Here is a 26,008-nt window from a genome sequence, read left to right as displayed (position 1 = left end):
GCCTCCTTGCATCTTCCCAGGCACGTTGGAGTCTCGCTGGACCCCAGTTCCCATCAGGTTTTTTGGAACAAAGGCGTGAACCCAGCCTGGAGCCTCCCTGGAGAGGCATCCAGCAGGCTCAGATGCACACACACAGTGACTGACACACACACACACACACACAGAGCTCACAGACAGCTACAGGCACATCAAACACAGCCACAGCTCCCAGGGCAGGGGGATTGCTCCTCCTGCTCCTTCCCAGGCTTTGGGCTGGTGCTGTGGGCACAGCCAGCTCTGCTCCAGCAGAGCAGAGTGGGGCTGAGATCACAGAGTGGTTTGGGTCGGACAGGACCATCAAGATCTCCTGGTTCCAGCCCTCCTGCCATGGGCAGGCACACCTTGAGCAGGATTGGGCACAGGGGGGAGAGCCTGAAGGCATCCAGGCTTGATCTGTTGTGTCTTGGCTGCCAGCTGTCCCAAAATTGCCATGGCAAGACCTCTGGAGTCCCTTTCTGGGCAGCACCAGAGGTCTGTGCCCCCTGTGCCAGGCACAGGCAGCCTTGTGCACTGAAAGGCAAAAGGAAATCCAGCATCCATCTCACATTCTGCTGGGCAGGGAGGGAACCCTCTGTGCTGCTGCAGGTCCAAAGCTCATCACAGCAGTTCCTCCCTTAGAACTGATGTCCCATTTTGAGTTCATTACCCAAAGGTCCCTTTTCTCCTCTCGAAGTTCCTCTCTCTGATGGATTTGTGTTGCTACAGAGGGCCCAGGGTTTGCTGGTGCTGCTGTTAGGGGGTGTCAGCCTGGGGATTTCTCTGATAGGAGATGTCTTGGGAGCAACTTTTCCTCGTTTGCAGGGTGTCTTGTGGCTGACAACAGGATCCAACAGGATCAGAAACGTGTATTGCTCTGGCTGTGACTTCCAGGGTGCACAGGAGAGCTCTGCTCAGCTGGAATCTCTGAATGTGCCCGTGGTGAGTCCATAATCTATACCAAACTGTGGTGCCCTGGACTCTGTGGAGCAATCCAACAAACACATCTTCTCACCACTTCTTGGGGCTGCTACCCTTCAACCCAACAGCCCCATGGACGCCGTGCTTGGAGCAGCATGGGCTGAGGGTTGGTGCCCAAGGGGACATCCCTGGAGGACAGGGACATTGTTGCTCCAGCCTGGGAGGAAGGGAAAGGGAAGGGAAGAGGGATTTTGCTTTGTGGCTGATTTTTCACCCCTCCTTTGATTTTTTATTTTTTTTTTGAGCACAACCACCCACACCGAGCTGCATCCTGTGGGAGGAAGAGGAGGAGAAGGGACTTGGCGAAGGAGCTGAGTGCACGTGTTGGCTCTGGATGCTCTCCAGGCTTCTTCCCCACGAGATCCCCGTGCCATTCCAGCGCCCACCTCCACTCTGCCACCCAGCCAGCCACCCCTGCTGGCTCCCTCTGCTCCTCCTTGGCCTCTCCTCACCCACCCACGAGGCAGAGACAACCCTCTCCCTCCTTCTCCCCCATCCCATCCTTCCCGGCTCAGCACAGCGAGAACCGCCGCGAGTTGATGTTCATCTTGGTGACCCCGATGAGCTTGAGGGGCGTGGAGAGGCTGAAGGAGCTCACGAGGGGGAAATCACAGAAGAGGTCGGCGAGCTCGTCCCTCTCCTCCAGCTCGAAGGTGGCATCGTTGAGCATGCGCTGGTGCAGGTGGCACGTCTGCTCGATCTTCAGCTTGTTGATGTCGCTGCGCAGCCGCATCAGCTGCCTGGCCAGCTGCTGGTCCTGCAGGCGCATTTCTGCCTGCAGCAGGGAGAGGGAACACGGGTTTTTTAGCATTAAATTGGCTGCTTGACGCAACAGCTGCGCTCACTTTTGTTATAAATTGCAACAATCGGGTAGGTTAATCAATAAGGTGATTTGTTAATTTGTTGGTGCTACGCCAACGCGTTCATCTTGTGATGGTTGATAAAAAAATTGTGTTAATCATAAAAGTATTATATAAACCAAAATGCAAAGGTCTGAAGTGAAGCGTAGACACTTGGTAGAGGGAAAATGTGATTAAATCATTCTGTTTTAAATCCCCCTGTTACGAATAATATGTTTCTCAATAAGTTGTATCTACTATCAGTTTGTAAAATCAGACTTTCCAATAGATTTTGCAAAATCAGATTTCCTGCCTTTGTTTTATCAATGACTGCCTATCTACAAAGACCTGAACTTCCCAGTTTCTACCAGGTTTATCTGCCAAGACCTGATGGTTATCTATGGGATTGACTCCCAGAGTGTTTATTTTGGCCACCACTGCTTACCTGGCAAAATTATGACAGCAAAAAACCAAAAATTATGATTACAAACGATGGACCATGCTATAAGAAGAAGCTGCAAACCAAGGTTTGATGGAGCATGGAGTGGGCTGTGACCACTCACACCTCCCCAGCGCTGCTTTGCTCTGTCTATATAAAATAAACCAATCTAAATTTTGCTGAATATTTATTTTTCTCATTTATAACAATCTCACCTTCCACTGCCCCTTTTATAGGCAGTTTCTTGGTGGGCTGTGCCATGGCCACCATGCTGGGGCACAAATCCAAGTGAGCCTGAACATGTTGGCTAGCACTCAAGCAGCAGTGGCTACGAGCCCCCAGCAGGTCTGGGCAAGGCTGGAACACCTTCTCAGGTTACAAGCCCACATTTTCCTTATGTGTAAAAAGTGGATGCAATTCATAATTATAGTGGCACAACAAAAAATGCATAAAACCAAAAAGCCAACAATTCGCAGCAAAGTGATTTAAACAAATACAATGAAATCATTATATTTCTTGTGTCTCATGTCCATGCTTTGCTTTGAGTTCAGTATTCTTGTTTATATTGATCCCATGGGGTGTTTCTATAATGAAAATAATCACTGTGCAACATCTCACACTTTGCCACTGCAGTCCCATGCCTAAAGTGAGTTCCACCCCAGGAACAGGAGGCCTTAGATGTGGTTTGAGCTGTGGCTCCATGGCCTTTTGGCTGTCAGATTGTGTTGGAAGGAGGCAAGGATTTATTATTTTGGGGAATCTGTGGGCAAAACACAAAAATGGAGAAGGTGCAACAACTTAAATATGGGGGAGGTTCAAGGGGGAGGCACAAATTCTCAGCAAATTGGAGGAATTCTTGGGTAGGGCTCACAAAGGCATTGTCCAATGAGGGACACATGGACTAATGAGATGTAGAGTTTTAGGGGATTTCCAAATGGGAATTACAAGCAGGGGGTTGGCACAAAATCCACAGGGAATTCAGGATAGATTGACAAGGTGTGTGGGAGGGCACAGCTTGGACTAAACATTAACAGAACATACTATTAACAGGGGGCACACTGCAACACCTGCTGGTGGCTGTGCTGGGTCACGGGGAATGGAAGGGTGTTGAGAAGGGTGACAAGGCTGGAGAAGGGTCTGGAGCACAAGCCCTGTGAGGAATGGCTGAAGGAGATGGGGAAGGGGCTCACCCTGGAGAAAAGGAGGTTCAGGACAGACCTTATCACTCTCCAAAACTCCCAGACAAAAGGGTGCAGCCAGGTGGGGGTCGAGTTTTGTTCCCAAGGAACAAGGGACAGGATGAGGGGACAGCCTTAAGCTGCTCCAGAGGAAATTTAGGACATTAGGGAAAAGTTCTTCACAGAAAGAGTGATTGGGCATGGAATGGGCTGCCCAGGGAGGTGGTGGAGTCACCATCCCTGGAGGTGTTTAAAAAAATGTGTCATGTTCTGGTTGACAAGGTGGTGTTGGGTCACAGGTTGGATTCAATCTCAAAGATCTTTTCCAACCTAGCTGATTCTGTGAACTCACCCAGAGGTGCTCAATCTGTGAGGGAGACAGGGATCTTCCAAGCCAGCAATGCATCCCAAAAAAATACCAGCTCAGGATGGGGAATTTTTGACAGTTGAGAAATTCTGTGCCTACTCATGTTTTCAGGAGCACCAGGAAACTGGAATTAAATCTGTGCCAAGGCTGTTGGCTTGGGTATGTGTCAGGCTTCAGAGCCTCCATCTCAACATTAAACAAAGCCCAAATTAATTTTGCTCATAAGGCAGCAGCCACAGGGAGACAGAGCAATTAGAGGTGGAAAGGACCAATTAAAAGAACACCAAATAACTGATCCCCAAATACTGAGCCTGGGTTTCCAGCCTGCATAAATCAGAGCTGGTCCATGACAGATTCCACCTCCCCTGTGGCTTATTTTATCTCTGTGGTTTGAAGTGGCCCTCAGGATGGGACCTCCAGGACAGAAAACTACAACCTCCAAGCTAATGATCTAAGTGTTTTGGAGGTGTTTTTTTCTCCCCTGGCACCTGGCTTGTGAAGGTGAAAGATTCAGAAGTAATGAAAGGAAAGATGTATTTTATATATAAAAAAAAATAAATCTAACTCATAATTAGGAAAATTCATTCAGGATGCTGTGGGCAGTGAAGGAAGGAGGTGAACACTTGGTGTGGGACTCAGCCTGGCAAACAAGAGCAGGCAGGGCTGGAAGAGCAGATCCAAACAATTCCCACTTCCCTCCTCACAGAAAAGCAACAAAACCACAAAAGCTACAAAGAACAGAAGTTGGGAAAAAGCTGAACAGGCTGACCAGAAGGGGCTGGAACAGGGTGATGTCTAAGGTCCCTTCCAACTCAGCCAGTTCTAGGATTCTGTGTTTTGGGATAAACTTCCCTTTCCTGATATTCCTACATGAGACCTCTCCATGACACAGGGGCTGCTGCAAGGAGGGTGGGAGCCAAAGCAGCCTCAGGGCTGCTTTAGCTTGTGCCATAATCCCTCCCCCTCCAGGCAATCAGAGAATCCCAGAATGGTTTGGGTTGGAAGAGACCTTAAATCCCATCCAGTCCCATCCCTGCCATTTGCAGGGACACCTCCCACTGTCCCAGGTTGCTCCAAGCCCCATCCAGCCTGGCCTTGGACACTTCCAGGGATGGAAATCTGTGCCAGGGCCTCCCCACTCTCACAGAGAAGAATTCATTTTTGTGTCTAAATCCCTTCAAACCCAAACCATTCTGTATTCTCTGACACTACAGGGGCATGCTGGAAGAGCTTGCCTGATGCTCCCAGCCAGAATAAGACTCCAGCTTGGCTGTCTAAAGAGGGTTAAGTCACCTTTGTACCAATCTCTGAGTGAATCTCTCTCTCTCTCTCTCAGGAAATCTCTCTCAAATTGTTGGCAGGGTTGTGATCATTTACCTTTATCAAAAAAAACCTCATTATTTCTCAACCCTCATAACCTGTGCCCCCAGCAGAGCAATGCCACTTGGCAGGGTTTTATTCCCCCACCTGAGTTACAATTAAAAAAAAAAAAAAATTCTGTTGATATTTTTCCCTGTCTCACAACAAATGCTGACATTTTATCAGCGAGGCAATCACAGGTGTTATGGAAGTGGCCCTGGGTCATTCTTTCTTCTTGGTGTATCAGGTTACCTAAGAAATGCCAACAAAGGCTTTCATTGAATATTTGGAAGAATGTGGGATTAAAAAAGCCTCTGCTGCCAAAAAAAAAAAAAAAAAAAAAAAAAAAAGCGTTTAAAAGAGAATTATGAGGCCATTGTGCAGAGGGATGTGAGTCAAAGGTGCTTTTTTCTCTTACAAAACCAGCTTTACATTTTCTGACCGGTTCTTGTTTTGCCTCTTTTTTGAGGAATCCCTTTGATTTCACCCAAGCTGGAAGGCAAAGCCCTCCAGACAATAAAGATAAGGAACAAAGCCTGGCAATGGTTGGCTAAAACCACGTGGGTGTGGCACTTGGGGACATGGTTTAGTGCTGGGTTAAGAGTTGGGCTCGATGATCTTCGAGAGCTTTTCCAACCTTAGCAATTCCATGTTTCCATGAGAGGAGGAGATGGTGACTGCCTGTGCTCCTTGGCCAAGGGCTGGGGAGTTCCTTGCCTGGTCCTGAGGAGCAAATCTGGGGGGTGACAGCTGGGCAGAGGGTGGAGCACCAAAGCTGAGCTGCTCTGCAGGGCATGAACTCTCCCTGCACTCATCCCTGGGGCTTGGCTCCAGATGCAAAACCCTGTCCTGCATCCATGGAGTTGTGCCATTAAACACTGCCCTGTTCAAACCCTCCCAGAATATTTAGCGGAATTTCAGCCAGATCCAAGAATTCCTCACTCTCCTTCCCTTTCCCAGAGGCTCTGCACAAATACTAAAACCATTCCCCATCCCATGCTGAGGACCAAACAATTGCTGGAAAGGATGAGTGATGCCCCTTTAAAAGCAGCACTGTCAGTCCAGCAGAGCTCAATGGGGATGAATAATGGGATTACAGGGAAGCTGTGGGGTTTTTGGTTTGTAGAGGTCACCCACAAGGTAACTCCACACTCCAGTTTATCCCTGTGAGGTGGCAGCAGGATCCCACACACGGGTGCAGCATCCTGGAAAAATCCGTGGGGAGCTGTCCTGGGTTACAACACAGGGTGTGATAAAAGGTATCTGTTCTATCACCATCTGTTGAGGGTGGGGCAGTGATCCTGATCTCCATGGGAGATATTCTGCTAATGGGCCATCCATTGAAACCAGGCAGGGCAGTGTTCTTTATCTTTTCACAGCCCATCCTTCCTCCAGCCAGTCATTTTCTGCTCATGGCCATTGAGTCCCACTGTGGCACTGATAAAATTACTGCATCCCATTGGGAGCTGCTCCAGCCAGGGGGAAGAGCCCAACATTTCTTACCAAGATAAAAACAGAGGTTTTGGGACACTAAGGGAGCCCCTTTCTCCACTGGACTCCAGAGGAAAACCGGATTTCTCCACATCACCACTGGAGCTCTGGAGGGAAACTGCACCTTGTACAGGAGCACTGCTCCAACTGAGCCACATCTGTCACTGCAGGAGGATGCAGCCACCATGGGATGGGACTGCTGCCAACACCCTGCCTGACGGGTGTCAGGCTGTACTCTGACTGTGTCAGGGTTTGGGGTTTGTTTCTTTGTAGTGCTGTATTTCTATTTTAATTTCCCTAGTAAAGAACTGTTATTCCTAATTCCCATATCTTTGCCTGAGAGCCCCTTGATTTCAAAATTATAATAATTTGGAGGGAGAGGTTTCCATTCTCCATTTCAAAGAGAAGCTCCTGCCTTTCTCAGCAGACACCTGTCCTCCAAACTAGGACAGGAGCATCCAGCAGGAGCCAGGCTTTTGATTTTCTTTCATCCTCTCATGTCCAGGGCAGGAAGACCCTCAGGTGTGTCTTGCTCATAAAAAACCCAACTTTTTAACACATTCTGCCTCTCTCTGCACACCCAGCCCCAGCTGTTTCTCACCAGCATGGCTGGGGAATGTTGGAATGCACAGAAGTCTGGGTTGAACTTCCCAGAGTGGAAAGGGGAACCAAACTCAGGTCCTTCCTGGCAGTGAAGCAACTGCTGGATTGAAATGCAAAGCTGGACCACAGGATCTTATGAACCCAGGGAGGATTTTCTGCTTGGATTGAGCTCCAGACTCTCCCAGGGATGTTTACTTTGGGTGAGGGAGAGAAAGCTTTGGATGCATCCTTTCCTGTTTTCCAGTCCAGGTGGCTCATCCTAAACACTTACAAGCAGTTGCCTTCAATTTTGCCTTCAACAGACAAGAAGACCAATAATTTCCCCATTTCCAGCAGTTCCTCTTTTCTCTGCATTGCTTTTGAGGGATTTTTCAGCAGGCAGCCCCTCGAGGCATGGAAATGAGGAGCTCTTTGAGATTCCCCTCTCTTCCCAAAAGAGAAGAAGTCCCAGCCTGGTCCATGGAGCTCAGGGGATGCTCTGTGGAGAGGCAGCTGCCCTTTTTATTTCCAAAAGATCAGAAGGAACTGAAATGTGAATTGGCACTTTCCTCAGCACAGCCACTTGCATTCCAGCACAAAGAAGCACGGGCCACTTGTCAGATCCTTGCCAAACCCTTCAGACAAGTCCACATTGTCTCTGTGCTGGTTTGGGGCTTCTTCAGAGGTGCTCAGATGCCATGTCATGGCTAATTTTAGGTGCTCACACCCTTGTGGTGCAACCCACAACCCCAGATGAGTTATCCCAGCTCCTCCTGGAACATCTGGGAGTTCCCCACCACCACCAGGAGAGCTGGAGCATGCAAAGCCTGTCATGGGTCCCAAATCTCACTCTTCCTCAGTGTTTTTTTAGGCTGTGTTGGCTCCTTCTCTCCCCAGAACAGAGTGGGGACCCTTGGGGATTGTCCTGTTCTGTAATTAATCCTAAACTCTTCCCTAGCTTCAGCAGTTTAACAGTAGAGATCACAGAGTTTGGGTTGGAAAGGACCTTAAAATTAATTCCATTCCATCCCAGCCATGGTCAGGGACACCTTCCACCATCCCAGGTTCCTCCAAGCCCCATCCAGCCTGGCCTTGGACATTTCCAGGGATGGGAATTCCACAGCTTCTCTGGGCATTCTGTGCCAGGGGCTCCCCACCCTCACAATGAGAAAATTTGGTGCTGCATTGTTTAAATTCACTCAAGTTCTTGCTCAGCCAATATCAGTATCCCAAATGGAAATAAAAGTGCTTAAAATATAATTTAAAAAATCTGACCAACAGGACAGAGGAGTTTTATGATTTCCCAGGAGGGACCATCAGACTTTTGAGTTCCTTTCCTGCATTCTGGCTTACACCCCTCAGATTTCAGTGCCAAACTGGTGAATTTGAGACAGAAAACTCATTTTTCCTAAAAGAACAAAGTCAGAACTGTTCTAAGACGTCCCTGTTCATAGAGGTGCACTTTAGCTGTACTTAGCAGGGAGAGGACTTTGTGTGCTTAATTTTATAGCTTGTAAAACCTGGCAAATTTCAAAATCAAAGAGCAAAGTGTGACCCCTCGAGTCTGTCACCATCCCTGGGCTGGTGATAGCTCTGCTCTCAGCACAGATGAGGAGCTGCCACACTTGACAGTGCAAAGGCAAACACAAGGGCACAGGAGAGGGAAATGCTCCAGCCCTGGGGCAGCTCAGCACATACTGAGAGCTGCAATTTGCTCCTACACCTCCACAGAGCCTCTCAGCACAAAAACAAGAGCAGTTTGCATGTCTGAATAAATCAGCTTCTCGGGGCCAGGCTCTCAGCAGGGCACAGCTGACGTGGCTCTGTGGGTTTGTGTCAGTCCTGCAGACCCTGGCCAGGGTTTGGGACAGGTCATGAGAGGTGACAGGCCAGGAAGAGCAGATGGAGAATAAAATCTTGGCTTTGCTTTTTGCTTCACTTCTCAACGTGAGCAGCCTGAATCTGGCTGAAGGCAAATTCTGGAGACACAGAGGAAAATTCCTTGCAGTGTCAGAGGATGGCTTTTGTGCAGATTGGGAGTAACAAGAGATAGGGCAGGAGGAAATGGCCTCAAGTTGCACCAAGAGAGGTTTAAATTGGATATTAGGAAATATTTCTTGAGGAAAAGGATGCACAGGGCAGAGAAGGAATCCCCACCCCTGCAGGGGTTTAAAAGCTGTGTGGATGTGCCTTGGGGACATGGTTTAGTGCTGGCCTTGGCAGGGCTGGGGAGAGCTTGGACTCAGTGATCTTAGAGGGCTTTCCCAAACTAAACCCTTCTATAGCAGCACCAAATTTATTCCCCTGCCTCTGCTGCTTTTGGCTGGGATAGAGTTAAATCCCAAACTGGGTGGTCCTGTACCAATTCCTGTTGGGAACAGTCCCCAGCATTTGCAAACTCCTGAAGCTCCAAGTGCTTGGCAGGAAGCTCCCTGGGACGAGCCAGAACCACTCCAGGGTGATGCTGTTGAAACAACCCAGCCTGAACACGCTGGGAGCCGTGTGAGGGTTGGGGAGATGGAGCTGAATTCCATTCTGTAAGGACACAGCTGCTGCTCTGCTTTCCTGCCTGGAAAGAACCCCCACATTCACCTGCTCTGCCCCTTCACTGCATTGGTGAATCCTACACACCCTAAATAACCACGATGGAATCACAGAATTGTGGAATAGTTTGGGTTGGAAGGCACCTTAAAACTCATCTTGTTCCATCCTGCCATGGCAGGGACACCTCCCACTATCCCAGGCTGCTCCAAGCCCATCCAGCCTGGATTTGGACATTCCAGGGGAGCCACAGCTTCTCTGGCACCCTCACCACCAAGAATTCATTCCCAATTTCCCATCCAAGTTGGTTTCTGGCAATGGGAAACCATTGACCCTTGTCCAAAATCCATCTCCACCTTTCTTGTAGGCTCCCTTCAGGAACTGGAAGATCACAATGGGCTCATCCTGAACTCTTTTCCAGGCTGAACACTCCCAGTTCTCTCAGCCTTTCCATCCCTCTGATCCCTCCTCTTCAGCAGCTCCAGGTCCCTCCTGTGCTGGAGCCCAGATCTGGGGCAGCTCTGCAGGTGGGGTCTCACCTGAGAGGGGCACAGGGACAGAATTCCCCACACTGGGGGGGGAAACAGCCCAGGATCTGGTTATTTCTGAGCTTCATCCTGCTCTGGATCCTTCCTGGTTGCTTGGCTACCCCAACAAAAAAAGCAAGGAAAAATCTTGTCTGTGTTGGGATGTTTGGAAACTTCCCCTTTTTGCTTTGTTCCTTTATTTGACAAAAAAAAAAAAAAAAAAAAAAAAAAAAAATTGCATTTCACCCTTGAAATGTGATGTGAAATGCACCTTTCCAGCACAGCTCTTTCACCCTGTGGGCAGTCAAAAAAATTGTTCTCTCTTTTGGGGAAATTGTTCTAAATTACCAGTCACGTCCAGATCCAGCAAGGACCGGTGTAATTAAGTGGCTGGGAAATGGAAAGTGAGGAACAATTAGGGTTTGCTTGGCCTTTTCTCTTCTTTCATTTGAGCTTTCAGTTGGTGGTTTAGATGCCACACCCCAGTCCAAGGGGTAGAATCAAACTCTGAGACAATTTGTACTTCCATCATGGGCAGAGATTGAAAGAAAACCCCAAATCTTTTAAAATCCAGGGTTCTGAGAAGGAAAATCTGCTTCTTAATCTCTTTGATCACCTTGAGATTGGGGGTTTTATATCAAGTGTGAATTTAAGATTGGACTGAGGTTTCTCCAGAGCACTGAGGGGTTGTTGGGGATCATCTCAAAGCTGTTCCTAATAGTCCTGAATTCCTGAAAACCTGAGAAACAAAATCACCAAAGTGCAATAGCCAGAGCTATCTCTGTAAATAAATCCTCAGGTGAACAGTGTCAACAGAAAGTTGACAAAACAACATTATCTGAGGCAAAACTCACAAAGAAATCTTTAAAACTGTTATTAATTTGTGCCAGAAGTTTTCCTCAAAGATTCCAGTGCATCTCAAAAACAAAGTGTCAGCACAGGGACATTTTCACACGTGTTGGCCACAAGTGATGTCTCAGCTTCTGCTGCAAATATTCCTGCTGGGACTGTCAGGAAAAATTCCAACTGGGCAACAGAAACAAAGCCACGTGTCATGAGTCACTTCCAGTGATTTGGGCCAAGTAAGAAAGAGTTTTCATGCCAGTGAGGGGAAGGATCCAGAAGGGAAGGATCCCTGGGAAGTGTGCTTTTGGTGTCTGATTGCTTCTACTCTTGTGAGGAGCACCTGAACTCAGTCTCCAGCTGCCCTACCCATCCTTCTAACCTCCAGGAAATCAGAATACCTTGAGATGGAAGGGATCTACAAGGATCATCAAGTCCAACTCCTGACCTTGAACAAGGCTCCCCAAAATCACTCCATGTGCCTGGGAGCGTTTTCCAAACATTTCTTGAACTCTGTCAGGCTTGGTGCATCCTGCTGGGAATTATCCCCAGGCTCTGAGGACTCCTGAGCTTGGCTGGGTCAGGCTCAGGATAAATTTGTGCCAAAGACCATGATAACAAAATGACAGAGAAAAGGTGAATTCCTGCCTCTCTGGATTTTCCTAGAAAAGACAAAGCATTTTTTTCCCTCCTTTTCTCTGTGAATGTCCAGCACACAACCACCAGAAATAAAAAGATGTGTGAGACAGGGTGGGGTGGGGGGATGACTGAAATATGGAATGGATTGGAATGAGGAAAAAGGGAATAGAGGATGGACCTGGAAGATCCAGGTGTGGAAAAGGCAATGAGTGATGGAAAACACAAAAAAAGAGACTGATTGCTGCCTTTCCACCTGGGGCTGAAGGCAGGTAGGAACAAGGAGTTTCCCCACTCTTTCATTCTGATCCCTCTTGAAAATCTGTGCTAACAGGGACAGGCAATCACTCACCAGCTCCTTCCTGAGCCACGTCAGAGCTTCATCAATGCTCTCAAAGCCACCTATTCTCCCCGAGGTGACAGTCCCCTTGTCCTGGGCAGGGCTCCCATTGAGGTGCAGCTGCACCTTCCTCATGGGGACAGTCTCCCCTGGGGTCTTTTTGGCCTTGGTGGCCTCGTCCTCCCCATCTCCCTGGGGCTGGGGGCTCTTCCAAGCCTGCTCCTCCAGCTTTGCCTTCCATTCCAGGTAGGAAGGGCGCCTGGTCTCCAGCCTCAGCTTCTCTGTCAATGCCTTGAGGGTCCTCAGGTGATCATCAGGAGGAGGAACCCCCCCAGAGCCAGCATCCATGCTGTCCAGAGCCTCTTCTATTTGGATTTGGGGCACAGACATCCTCTCTGGCAGTCCAAAGGCATAGAGGTGGGCTGGGAAGGAGCAGGGATGGAGATGAGAACCCTCAGGGTTTGACCAACACAGCTCTCTGGAGGGCAGCTGAGGGGTGGGCCACTGCTCAAGCACCAAACCAGCCTTGGATGAACACCTAGAAGAAGGAAAAAAAAATGGTTTTGAGAAGGAAAAGGGAGTGAGGAAAGAGAGACAGCTCTGCAGGAGCAGGGGAGTGAGGGTTTTGGGAGAGGCTCAGTGCCAAGGTGCTGCTGAGGGTGACCTCACCTCGGTTATCTGAGTGCTCTAGGGCAGCAGCAGACAGGCTCTGGCTTTTAGCAAAGCTCTGGCTACCTACACCTCCAATCTTAACTCAATGGAAGCCAGGACACATTCCCAGAGCCCAAAGTCCTTTGGAGACAGCAGTGGCTGCTGCTGCAGGTTGGGCTGTCTGGTTTTGCTGATTTTCTGCCTGGCAAAACAACATTTCCCCATCTGGGCAAATCAGGTCTAGATGAAACAGGATTACCTGAAAGAGGGGAAGTTTGGATGGGATATTAGGGAGAAATTGTTCCCAGGGAAGGTGGGGAGACCCCAGAGAAGCTGTGGATGCCCCTGGATCCCTGGAAGTGTCCAAGGCCAGGCTGGATGGGATTGGAACAACCTGGGATAGTGGAAAGGGATGGGACAGGATGATCCTTAAGGTCTTTTCCAACCCAAACCATTCTGGGATTTTGTCAATCCAAGAGTTTGAGTCAAAAGGAGAACTGGAAAAAAAAAGTCTTATTCTTCCTCACACCACACCCCCCTCCAGTTTTACAGATCTGGTTTAGTTCTGGGTTTGGCATGGTTTGGGTTCAGGCACTCAGAGAGACTTGGAGTTGTGTTTTCCACCCCTGGCCACGTCCAGCTTGCCCAGTGGGAATGGTGCCTTGTAAACACCCCTGAGGGGCAGAACAGAAAACCAGGAGCTTCCTCCCCACTTCTCCTCCTGCCAGCACTCATGGGAGCTGTGCCACAGCTGCTCTGACAAACCCTGGAGGGGCAGAGGACTGAACAACTCCTCAAGAGTTAAGCTCAGGCAGTTCTGTATTCCTTTGCCAGCAGGATCAGACAAGAGACATTCTCAAGGTCGTGTGCTCATCTAGAGCTGAGCTAGGAATAGATCCAGAGCTCTGCTCTGAACAAAATACTTTCCTGCCTGCCTGGTGAGATGCCTGGAAAACCAAGCAGGATGTGTGCAGCTTCCTAGAGTTGCTCAGCCATTCTTCCCCCTGCCATTTCCACAAAGGCAGCTCTGAAATCCAGACCGTAATTACGCCTCTCCAACCTTTCCAGCGAGAAGATTCGATTTAAAATAAACAGAGTGAGAGCAAGACTTATCCCCACGGTTGTGTGAGCTGAAGGAGGAGTTGAGAGTGTACACACAGACAGTGTGGGGGTGGAGAATTAGTCATGTTGTGGTCTCCTTCCTGCTCCTATTTATGTTAATGAGAGTTTTACAGGGAGAGGGAGCACTCACAGACACTCTGTCAGGTTGAAGCCAACACTTCTCGTGCTTGGAGCAGCAACAATTTTCCTTTTTCTGCTGAAAAACAGAGGGGAGAGCAGTGGGCTGCCCTGCTGGACTCGATGGATTTACCTTTCCTCCAGCTCCAGCCTCCCCAAATCAATAAAGGAAAACAAACAACGACTCTAAAAACCTCATTTCTGAGTTTTTTTTTTCCCTGTGGGGATTGCTGAGGGTGGCCCAAACCCAGAATCTGCTGCAGTTCCACACTGAGCTGCTGGATTTGCTAATCCCCAGCAAAGATCATATTTTTATCATTCTCTGAATGCCACAGCCACAAAGCAGAGCCCCACACCAGCTCTTTTATCCTGTTCTTCAGCGTGTGTGGAATCCTCAGGGTATGGCCCCTGGTATTTGAGCCCTGGGCAGGGCTCAGTTAACATTTAGAGCACTGGACCATGAAAACAGGACAGCAGCTTGGGGCATCCCCTTTGTCACAGCCCTCCCTGTCCCCACAGCTCCCAGCAGCTTTGGAGGAGATTTGGTGTTTCCAGCTTAAAAGCAGAATTGATTCAGCCCATCCTTCACTTTCTCTTGTTCCCTCTCAACCCCCTAAACTGGCATCTCTCTCCCCCAGCCTGTCCAAACTCTGAAGTGACAGAAAGGAGCCACCTCTAATTTGCTATCAATATCTCAGACTTGGATCAAAGGGCTGCTGTGGAGAAAGAGATCTGAGAGTTGTGTGTGTGTGAAGAATGCCCCTGTGCTGTAACACAAACCCTTTGGTGCCTGAGTTACCAAATTCCCAGGAACAAATCTGGCTCAAATCCACAAACTCCCAGTCTCCCTGCCCTAGGCTTGGCTCCCCCTGGGCTGGCCTGTGTGAGGGAATTTAAATGATTAATCCTCTCATTATCACACTTGCCACAGGGAGCTCCTGCCACCCCTAATTAGGGGTAACGAGTTCAGCCCTCACACCTCACAAAGAATTTCTGCTCAGGTTTTTCCCTCCTTCCCTCAGATGTATCCTGAAAGCACAGAGCACAACAGGTCACTGAGACAACAACAAAAAAACCCTTCTTGGATTAGGTTTCCTTTGGAGAAGTCAACTGACCTACCCCAGGGGATCAGCAGAAGCTCAAGTCTGGGATGCAGGAACAATAGGAATGTTAAACTGGGAGATCAACAATTAGCCAAGGTGGAGGTGTGGGGAGCAAATTATTCTCCTTCCTTCGCTATTCCTGGTGCAGTGTGGATTCCTGTAACACCATTTCTTACTGCAGAGTGACTGCAGGAGTCTGTGTTAGAGGAATTCTGCTCCTCTGGAAGCTGGGAAGACAAAAAAGCCTCCATATGAGACAAAAGCTCAGCTGCCAGGAGCCCTTTTGCTCACACAGAGCAGAGGTGACACTTCTGGCATGGAGCAAACAGGGCAGAGGCGATGGTGCAGCCTGTGGATGATTCAAAAAGCACCTCAGCCCCTTTGTGCCTCAACTGGCCCTCGGGGAGGAAGCCCTGGGCATTTTCAGAGAGGTACAGAACTCACCCCTGGTGTCCCCAGGGCTCATCTCTCTGCCCATGCTCTCACTCCAGTGACCCATGGAGCTTGGGATGTGCTTCCCCTGATCCTTTCCTCACAGGGATCACCCTGGGCCATGCAGATACCCCCTGATCCTACAGAGAAAACCCCTGGAGTAAGTCCAAGCTGCCAGCATCACTGTCCAGCTGTGCAGCTCCCAGCAGCAGGGGAGGACCCTGAGCCTGAAAAGGTGGGAGGAGATGCCTGTGAGAAGGGGTTGCCATAGCAATGGGGTAAGGGAGGACTCTGATGATGTTCCAGAGCATCCTCAGGGCAGCAGAGACTCAGAGGCCTCAGGAACGGGGTGAGGGAAGGAGAGACCCATCAGGATCAACACTGCAGCTCCCTGGAGCTGGTGGCTCCCTTTCAGGGTGGCTGCACATCACTCACCCCTTTCCCCATGCCACAGTGAGCTCTGTCAGCACAGAGCTGCTGTGCTGTGTGGATTTGGTGAGCTGGGGGCTCCTCACACTGCCAGAACCCCCCACCCTGCTGCTCTGCACAGGGGTCCTGCAGAGGTGGAGAACAAATCCCCACCGACCCTGAGGAGAGATGGTATCCCTGGATTTTATTATTCAGTGTTTACCCAGCAGCTGAAATCCTCTCCTGCAGAAAAGCAGCCTGGTCCCCAAGTGACCTTCAGCTCCCCTCCCTTCAAAAGGACAGAATTCCAGCACCATGAAGAGCTGTCTGATCCCACAGCCAGGGCACTCCAGGGCTGGAATTGGTGCTGTCAGGATCAGCTGCTCTCTGCCTGCTCACGATGGTGGGGACAGGATGGAAAGGGCTCTGCCCATGCTGGAGGAGTCAGGGACACTGAGCAGGTGTCCATGGAGACCTGCCAGCCACACTCCTGTCTGAGAGCTTGCTCCTTTCTCCATGGAGAAATGACAGCACTGGTGAGAGCAAAATGGGCATTACAAGCTTAGATGTGGACATGGCATTGACAGAAAAATGGGGAAAAGGAAAAAAGAGGGGTTTTTATTCACATATGACCTGGAGGAAGATGAGGGTTTGCTCCCCTAAAGAGCCCTGGACACTGCAGGGGAGGAGGGGACAGCAGTGGGGGCTGCAGAAAATCCCCCAGAGCAGTGAGGGGTGCAGAGGTGGCTGCCCCAGCCCTGGAAGTGCCCAAGGCCAGGTTGGACAGGGCTTGGAGCACCCTGGCAGAGTGGAAGGTGTCCCTGCCCATGGCTGGATGAGCTTTATGGAAGGGACCTCCCTTCCAGCCCAAACCATTCCGTGATTCTGTGAGATTAGAGGGGACCAGTTTGCACTCCCTGCCCCGAGGCATTTCTCCCTGGCTGATTTCCAGCATCAGCAGAGTCAGAACCTGTTCCAATGAACACATCTGCACCTTCCTGCTCCACTGCACCTCATCCCTGCTGCACACCCCACACAGCAGCTCCATTTTCAGGCTCCCCTCCACCAGCAGGTTTCCAGGCTTTGTGTGGAAATCCTGCATGGAGAAGTGTTTGGCATTCCAGCAAACCAATCTTCCAGTCAGCTGCAAACTGGGGAGCTGAACGGGGTCAGTGATTCCAACCCATCAACCCAAAGCAGGTGGGATTCCTCTGAGGAGGAAAAGGATTAAAGAGCAGGAGCAAGGGCAAGTTTTCAGGTTCTTGATGAAGCCACCATGTCCAGCCTCGGTGTGTTCTGTACCACGGATTATGGGCAAGGGTTTCTTCTCCATGCACAGCCCCGGCAGATTTTGGAGCCAACCTGTTCCCAGAGATGGCCCCAAAGGATTTGAGCCGGTTGTTCCCCCTTTTTTCCCAAGCTGTATTCCAGCAGGGAGAGGCGGGGAGCTCTGTGCCCGTGTGCCCAGGGTAATGGAAAGGGCTGGGATTCCTTGGGAATGAGCCAGGGCAGGCTGAGAAATGCTCCCTTCCCAGGAGACTGCTACGGGGAGTTATTTTTTCCCCCAAGTGCGGCATGCAAGGGTGTGTTTTCAGAAAGAAAAACAAAACAAAAACAAAAACAAAAACAAAACAACGCTAACCTTTTTTTTTTGTTTTGCTGAGCTCCAATCTGCCCAGCACTAAGCTCAGCCCCCACAGGGACAATGCCAGCTCCCACTGGAGACCCCCAGGCTCCAAGTTACCACGATCAGGGTCAGCCCCTCGGTGACCCCCTAATCCCCTTTACATGCCCCCTGTCCCATCCAATTATCCAACCCATGATCTGTCCTCAGAGCTGAGCTGCACTGTGGGATTTAATGCCATTTAAAATCAGCTGGTTGCAAACAGACCCTCCTCTCCCTCCCCTCGGAAGGGCTACGCTGCTTTGAGGCTGATTATTTTTTATTTATTTTTCCTTTTTCCCTGCAGTGTCTCTGCTACATTTTGCAAACACCTAATGGCTGCAGGGTTGTTGCAGAAGCCGGATTGCTCCCGTTCTGCTGGATTTTTGTGGTGTACGGACCCCCCCTAACCACGAAGGATGGGGGGAAGATTTTAATGGGCATTTGAAAGCAGAGAAAAGCCGGGATGCAAAAACCAGCAGCAGCTCCCGTGTGCTGAAATGATGGCTGGCACAGAGCGAGCCCAGAGCAGCCAAAACAGGCTCATTCCCACTGCAAAGTGGGGAGTTCCTCGGATACGGGCAGACAAAGCCAGAGGATCCAGCTGGCACAGCTCCTCGCTGGAAGCCAGCAACTTGATTTTTTGGTTTTCATCCATTCCCCCCGCCGTCCTCTGCTGAGTTCCCCCGTGTAGGAAAGCTCCGGGTTGTGGAATAACAGGGGGAGCACGGCAGGAAAATAGGGAGGGGTGTCCTTAGAGAGGTGTCAGCACGGAGGGAGCCTGGAGGATGGGGATGGGATGGGGATGAGGATGGGGATGGGAATGGGGATGGGAATGGGATGGGATGGGGATGGGGATGGGGATGGGGATGGGATGGGATGGGGATGGGGATGAGGATGGGGATGGGGTGGGGATGGGGATGGGGATGGGGATGGGGATGGGGATGGGGATGGGATGGGGATGGTGCCGGGGATGAGGATGGTGCCGGGGGATGGGAATGGTGCCGGGTCAAGCCCGGAGGATGAGGATGGTGCCGGGGATGGTGCCGGGGATGGTGCTGGCGATGTTTCCAGCCCGGAGGATGGGGATGGTGCTGGGGATGGGGATGTTTCCAGCCCGGAGGATGGGGATGGTGCTGGGGATGGGGATGGTTCCAGCCTGGAGGATGAGGATGGTGCCGGGTCCAGCCTGGAGGATGGTTCCAGCCTGGAGGATGAGGATGGTGCCGGGGATGGGGATGGTGCTGGGGATGTTTCCAGCCCGGAGGATGGGGATGGTGCCCCGGTGTTCGGGCTGGGCTTGCACAAACACCCGTGCTGGGAGCGGTGTGGGCTGCCGCTATTATTCTAACAATCAGCCCCAAGCTGTTACAAAGGGCTCTGAAGAAGTTCTGCCTGGTTTTGTTGTTTTTAGGGGTTTTTTTTTGAGCTGCGAGGGCCAGACCCGAGCAGGTGGAGACCTGCTCTGCTCGGAGCACCGTGCCTGGTTCAGAAACCCGGGGTAGCTACACCCTGCGAGCCCAGCACGTTCATCCCACCCTGTCTGCACTGCACAGCCCCACCGACCTGCCCAGCTCCGCACACCCAGGCTGGGGGCACAGCCAGCAACAGGTGACTGTCCCAAAAACCCGGCTGGCACCTCGCCCGGGGCGGAAAAATCCTCCTGGAGCTCCCCAAACCCACGCACATCATCGGGAAAGGAGCATTCCCAGTCAATGGGAACCGGTCAGATCTCCAGGGAATGCTGAGATTGCGGCTGGGGGGACACTGTGCAAAGCGCAGCCCTGCAGAACCCCAAACTGGGTTTCCCATCCCCATCACCCCTCTGTGCTGCTCCTCTGTGTCCCCCAAAAGGACTCACCGGGGCTGGGGTCACAGGGGGGGTGGCACGGACATCCCGGCTCGCTCCTGCCACCTCGGCTCGCCAGCTTGGAGCGGTGTCACCACTGCCTCCCGGAGTCTGGCTCATCCTCCTCCTCTGTGTCTGGCTTCAGAAATCTGTGCGTGTGTGCTGGTTGGTTTGTTTTTTTCGGGCTTTTTTTTTTTTTTTTTTTCATTTAGAGGACTTTTTTTTTTTTTTTTTTTTTTTTCCCCAGCGGTTGCGTCAGGGCTGTTGCCTGGAGACAGGCGAGCTATTCCAGTTTGAGCTTTTCAGCGCCGATTTCCTCTCTCTCTTTCATTCATACCAGCAAGCCCTGAACCCACCTCCCACCAAGCAATAACCCTGCAGAGACCTGAAAAGGGAGGAGCTGCACATCCCGGGTCCTAAACATCCTCCGGCACCAGGAGAGGGAGGAAGATGAGCGATGCTTTGGGCGTGCAGGACCGGGATGGAGCACTCCAGGAACCCTCAAGGCTTGCAGGAGATGCCCGGAGAGCTGCTGTGCCTCTTCCCGACACCAACCTGCTGGTGTCCCCATGCTGATCGTGTTTTTGCCACGGACATTGGGGTGCTCTGGCACTCGGGAGAGCATTGGGATTCATTTTTCCAGGTGTCACAGCTTGCCCACGGTCACTGCATCACTGGGAAGCCCCAGGGTGGTACCACCCATCCCGGGCAGAAACCAGCTTAGGAACCAGCCTGTGCCTGAATTTTGTGCTGGGGAAGCTCCTGTTGCTTCCACAGCTGCCCCAGCAGGGCTGGAAATAATTTTAGCAGCTTCCGAGGTGGGATTGAGAGAGGCAGTGGATGGCTGAGTGGGGTCCAGAATTAAGGGTTCCCTTCCCTTCCCTTCCCTTCCCTTCCCTTCCCTTCCCTTCCCTTCCCTTCCCTTCCCTTCCCTTCCCTTCCCTTCCCTTCCCTTCCCTTCCCTTCCCTTCCCTTCCCTTCCCTTCCCTTCCCTTCCCTTCCCTTCCCTTCCCTTCCCTTCCCTTCCCTTCCCTTCCCTTCCCTTCCCTTCCCTTCCCTTCCCTTCCCTTCCCTTCCCTTCCCTTCCCTGTTGGAATTTAACCCCTCAAAGCCGGGGATTGCCCTCCCAACCATCCCACACCTCAGGGGCTCAAAGGGTTAAGCCTTGGCCAGTGACCCCCAACCATCCCGGCCCCTTCCCGCGTTGCCACATTCAGCTTTTGTGAGAGAAACCCATTCACAACCTTTTTTTTTTTTTTTTTATACCCTCCCCTTCTCCTCCTTGAACCATCCCTCCTCCCCCCGCGGGCAGCAGGGAATTTTACAGATTTACAGATTTACAGCCCCTTCCCGAGCTCATGGAAGGGCTGGGGTTTCCCTCCTCCCTTCCAGTGCCAGGGGTACCCAGACCCCCACAGTAATTTAGAAGCTGTGCCTGCACAGGGTTTGGAAATTTGGAGTGCAAAGAATGATTCAGAATGAACAGCAGCATTTTCACATTTCTGATGAAAATGCAATTTTTTTTAATTTTTTTTTTTTTTGCTTTGCCAGCTTCCCTTTTTTTGTCGGATTTCAGATCTGCATATGCAAACTCAGCCTGGTGATCAGCTCTGCAGGGAGGAACCTGAAGGCTGATGATGATGGAGAGGCACCAAGGGAGATGGAAGAGCTCTTGCCTGAGTGTTAAAACTGTCTGACAGAGATCTACAGCTGCCTGGGAGCTCTTAACAGGAATCACAGAATCCCAGGGATGGGTGAGGTTGGAATGCATCACACTGGGGTCACCTGGACCAGCTTCTCTGCTCCAGCAGGGCCATCCCAGAGCTCAGGGTTGTGTCCAGATCATTCTGGAATATCCCACTGAGGAGACTCCAGACCCTCTCTGGTCTCTGCTCAGTGCTTGATCCCACACAGGGAAGTTCTTCCTCATGTCCAGGTGGGCTCAGTTTGTGGGATCAGTCCCTGCCCATTCCTGTAATCCTGTTGCTGGACAGGATAACAATTAATAGCAATATCCTATTTCTCTACAGAGTAGAGCCTGGTCAGCAAACACAGTGAAATTCAACATTTTCAGCAACTTTTCATCCAAATCAAAATTGAGTCTGTGCCCACAAACAGCACCAGGGTGAGACAGGAACAGGGTGAAGCAGCCCTGGCCTGGTTTTGGTGTGGGATGAGCAATCCCAGGACATGGCTCGGGAATGGCCAGGACTGGGGCCCCTTCCTGACAAACAAGCTGCATCCACCACCCAGATTTGATAGTCAGGAGTGCTGGCTACACAGGGTCAGGGCCAGAACCCAGCTCTAGCAGGGTGAGTTTGCAGCAGAGGTGTTGCTCCCCAGGCTGCATGTCTGTCTGTCTGTCTGTCTGTGTGCTCACAGGAACAGACCACACACTGCCACCGCTCCCTCTTCTGTAAATGTTTATTTTGAATTCAGTTGTGTAATGGATTTCAAATGAGCTGCCAGAAGATAGCAGTGAAAGGCTGCATCCCTCTGAAGCCAGCCCATGGGGTTTGGATGGTTTTTTGGATTAAAAAAAAAAAATAAAATATAAAAAACCCTGGTGGGGAGCTGCTGAAGAGCAGTGGTGCTCCCACTGGTGATGCTCTAACACCAACCACCTGGAATTAGCTGTGATCAGTCAAAACAAACCTGTGCAACACCAGCACTGTCCACACCTATGGCTCAGTATTTTTAACTTTTCCTCAGACACAACCAATCCTTTCTGCTGCATGCAGATCTCAAGAGACTTCCAGTTCCCACAGCATCCCTGGGCACAGGACCTTTTCCAGAGAACTGCTGAATTCTTGGGAACACACAAATCCAAGCCTGAGTTTTTGCTGGGATGAGGTTTTGCAAAGCCCAAGCTGGAAATTGCTTGCTGTAGTCATAGTTTGTAGAATCATGAAAGGATTTGGGTTGGAAGGGACCTTAAAGATCCTCTCATCCCACCCCCTGCCATAAGCAGGGACACCTTCCACCATCCCAGGTTGCTCCAAGCCCTGTCCAACCTGGCCTTGAACATTTCCAGGGATGGGGCAGCCAGACTTCTTTGGGATCCCCTGTGCTGCTCAAACACCCCAAACTCTGTAAAGTGCCTTAGAGCCCCCTAAATCTCACCTGAACCTTCTGAGCTGCCTCTCATGACCATCCTTTTATCACAACAGCAGCTCAGCCCAGTTTGGATTTGAACCTTCTGCTTCTTGCCCTTTCTGCTGGATATGGGTGATTTCTCCCTGCAGGTATCCTGCTAAAAAAGCACACTGGATCTCCTGGCAGGGTTGTGTTGCCAATCCATGGGACCAGTGCTGGAATCTTGCAGGAGCATCAATGATTTCTTCTCAGCCCACAAATAAATGCTTTTCTCCAAAAGCAAAGTCCTTGGGAAAAAAAAGTTCCTGAAGTACCTGAAGGGAACACATAGGAAAGCTTGGAAAGGAACATGGAGTGACAGGACAAAGGAGAAAGGGTTCAAATTGAAAGGGAGTGTCTTTAGATGAGATATTGGGAAGAAATTCCTGCCTGTGAGGGTGTTGAGGCCCTGGAATAGAATTCCCAGAGAAGCTGTGGCTGCCCCTGGATCCCTGGAAATGTCCAAGGCCGGGTTGGATGGGTTTGAAACAACCTGGGACAGTGGAAGGTGTCCCTGCTATGGCTGGGGTGGAATGAGATGTGGTTTAAGGTCCCTTCCAACCCAACCATTCTGTGATCCTGTGGTTCCCTGGGGCTCAGGGGATAGGAGGAGGAGGCTGTGCTCCTCTCAGCCATCACCATCCCATCCTAGCCAGGAATTTCCTGTACCAGGAAACTGCTCAGGCACGGCTGGAGGATCAAATCAACCTGGAAAGGTGGCAGAGGCACCTCCAGAGGGCAGCAGGTGTCCAGGTGATGCTGTCCCCTGTGTCCCCAGGCCTGCAGAGGTCACTTATGGTCAGCTCCATGCAGCACTGAGGGACCTGGCACTGCTTCAGTCTTCACAGAATCATGGAATGGTTTGGGTTGGAAGGGATCTTAAAGATCATCTCATTCCAGCCCCTTGCCATGGGCAGGGACACCTTCCCCTAGGTCAGGTTCCTTCCTTGGGGTTTCTGCTTTATTTTCTCTGTGGGTTTCTCCCAGGTGAGTCAAACATCAAAGCACAATTGTGCCTGAAATCCTACCAGAGTCATGGTGGGAATTTTCAGCCCATTTTTTTTATTTTATTCAAAGGTGAAAGTACCCATTTGCTGATCCATAACTGACTTTGTAAGTGTGTGTATTGAGTGAATTGTTCTTCCCTCAACTTCCCAAGACCTGAAGAACTAGCAATAATTTCCAAATAAAATCAAGACCCTTTCCAAACATTTTGACTGATCTGCAATGGCATTGCTTTGATAAACCTGCTAACCCAGTTCATTGCAGCAATCCATACAAGTAAAAAGCATTTAAAATCTCAGGACTGATATAAGTTTTTCCCACCTCTCTGGAAAAAAAGGGATTCCAGTTCCACTTTCACTCCAAATATTTGTTGTAAATTAATTCCAGAAGAGCTAATGAATAAAACTCCTCCTCCAATCTTATCTGTCCACCCAGTAAAGCTTCATCACCAAAACCCACAGGACTGGAAGGATTTTTAAAAATGCAGTGATTGCCCTGAACTTATTTCCTAGGCTTTGTGAGGAAGGGAAAGGTGAGAAAAGCCCATCCCAGATTCTTCTTTAAGTTGGGGTAAGAAGGGTGGAATCCAAGCTGCAGCTTCCCTCCCTTGCCACCTCAAAATCAATTCCTGCTCTCCCCTGCTGCAGGAGCTGAGTGAAATTCCTTGGATTTGTAACTGATTGTCAGGTTCTGCTTCAGCAATTGGTGGCTAGACAAACCTGGACAATCTTCTCAACCCAGGACAATAAAATGAAAAATCAATTATTGTTTTTTAATTTTTTTTTTCTTTCACCCCAGCTGTTGTAATTTATTTTTTATATTTCTAAACCAAACTGACTCTTTTGGGGACATTAAAATGTGAACAGCACTTGAATTGTGTTTGCTTGTTAGATTGCTCTGCTTTGCTTGTTCAGACTGATGAATGAGCCATAAAATCAAATGTTTGCAGCACTCCTGATGTCCACTATTCCAGAGAGATCCACACTTTGGAATTTGCCTCCTGACAACCTCCCCTGCAGAAATCCATCAGAAGAAGGGTGTTACCTCAGCCAGTGGTGATCCTTGAAACTGCAGGGCCAAGAGTGAAGACTCAATCTTCTCTTAAATAATATTTTCATGCCTCATCTCAAAAAAATATAGCTGATAAACATCCCATTGCTCAGCCAGTCTCAGCCAGGATCCCTGCTGTCCTGTTGGATGAGGCTCTGGCTGGTTTCCTTTCTCCTTTTCTCAACATTCTTTATCCAGAATCCAGCAGGATCAGGAGGTGACACTCACCATCTTCAGAGGAGTTGGTGGGTCTGGAACCCCGGGGTGAGGGTGGAAATGAGGATGATGGAGCTTCACAGCATTGCAGGTAAAAATAGGAAGGACCTGGAGCTTCTGGAGTGATTCCAGAGGAAACCAAGGAGATGCTCCAAGGGCTGGAGCCAGGCTGGGAGAGCTGGGGGTGCTCACCTGGAGAGGAGAATGATCCAGGGAGAGCTCAGAGCCCCTTGCAGAGCCTAAAGGGGCTCCAGGAGAGCTGGAGAGGGACTGGGGACAAGGGATGGAGGGACAGGACACAGGGAATGGCTTCCACTGCCACAGGGCAGGGATGGATGGGATCTTGGGAAAGAATTGTTCCCTGTGAGGAGCAGCTGTGGCTGTCCCTGGATCCCTGGCAGTGTCCAAGGCCAGGCTGGATGAGTTTGGATGAACCTGGGACAGTGGAAGGTGTCCTGACCATGGCAGAAGGGTGAAACAAAATGAGCTTTATTTTCCCTTCCCACCCACAGCATTCTGTGATTCTCTGGTGCCCAAAGACCCTCGGGAGTGGAAGGCACAGAAATCCCCCAGGGCAGTGAGATTTGAGCTGGGCCTCACCCAGCACAGCTCTGAGCAGCACCACGAGCAGTTAATTGCACAAAACGGAGGGAAGGCAGATCTCACAAACTCTCACAAGTGATAAAGAGATACCAGGGTGTGCTGTCAGCTGTCTCCTGTGCTCTTCCCCCTCTGCCCTAAATGGCATCAGCTGTCTTGCACTCGTTGAAGAAAGGAGGAAGAACGTGGCCAGAGCCTTTAGGTGAGATCTGAAGCAGAAACAGAACCTCAAATGGAAAGTGAGCGAGGTTACAGCCCCGTAACCCAGCTGATTACAAAAAAAGAAACTTCTCAGGCTCGAACCTGACTGGTGACAAGTTCTCTGAAAGTCAAGTGCATGCAAATAAATAACCCCACCCTTCTATTGGCTCAGGCTGCTCTGAGCTGTGAATGGGCCGATTTAGACAACCCCAGACCCACATTTCTCCTCCCATTTTTAGACCAGCTTTATACTCTGAGGCTCCAGGGGATGACTTTCACCTCACCCCAGCCTGAATGACAGCAATGCAGGGCCCTGTT

General features: G+C 50.4%; 1 protein-coding gene and 1 long non-coding RNA gene across 5 annotated transcripts; one reads left to right on the top strand and one right to left on the bottom strand.

Moving 5' to 3' along the window:
- Nucleotides 1-247: 247 nt before the first annotated feature.
- On the bottom strand, nucleotides 248-19,647 carry FAM167A (family with sequence similarity 167 member A). Of its 4 annotated transcripts, XM_033056254.2 has the most exons (5): nucleotides 19,496-19,647; nucleotides 15,148-15,358; nucleotides 14,042-14,107; nucleotides 12,151-12,676; nucleotides 248-1,771 (listed from the first exon to the last, which is right to left on the bottom strand). In XM_033056254.2, exons 4-5 carry the CDS (start codon nucleotides 12,526-12,528, stop codon nucleotides 1,508-1,510), a joined length of 642 nt encoding a protein of 213 aa, XP_032912145.1. In that variant the 5' UTR covers nucleotides 12,529-12,676; nucleotides 14,042-14,107; nucleotides 15,148-15,358; nucleotides 19,496-19,647; the 3' UTR covers nucleotides 248-1,507. The 4 variants fall into 4 exon arrangements, with proteins under 4 accessions (XP_032912145.1, XP_032912146.1, XP_032912147.1 ...); XM_033056255.2 differs by lacking the exon at nucleotides 15,148-15,358; XM_033056256.2 differs by lacking the exon at nucleotides 15,148-15,358 and having other exon boundaries at nucleotides 14,042-14,104.
- LOC116994502 lies at nucleotides 18,886-21,597 on the top strand. Its single transcript, XR_004417500.1, has 3 exons — nucleotides 18,886-19,245; nucleotides 19,824-20,126; nucleotides 21,035-21,597. It is a non-coding gene; the product is annotated as an uncharacterized LOC116994502 (long non-coding RNA).
- The last annotated feature ends 4,411 nt before the right edge of the window (nucleotides 21,598-26,008 follow it).

Source organism: Catharus ustulatus, chromosome 3 (assembly GCF_009819885.2).
Source record: "Catharus ustulatus isolate bCatUst1 chromosome 3, bCatUst1.pri.v2, whole genome shotgun sequence".
In the NCBI taxonomy this organism is placed as follows: Eukaryota; Metazoa; Chordata; class Aves; order Passeriformes; family Turdidae; genus Catharus; species Catharus ustulatus.
This window is presented reverse-complemented; position numbering and strand designations above follow the sequence as displayed.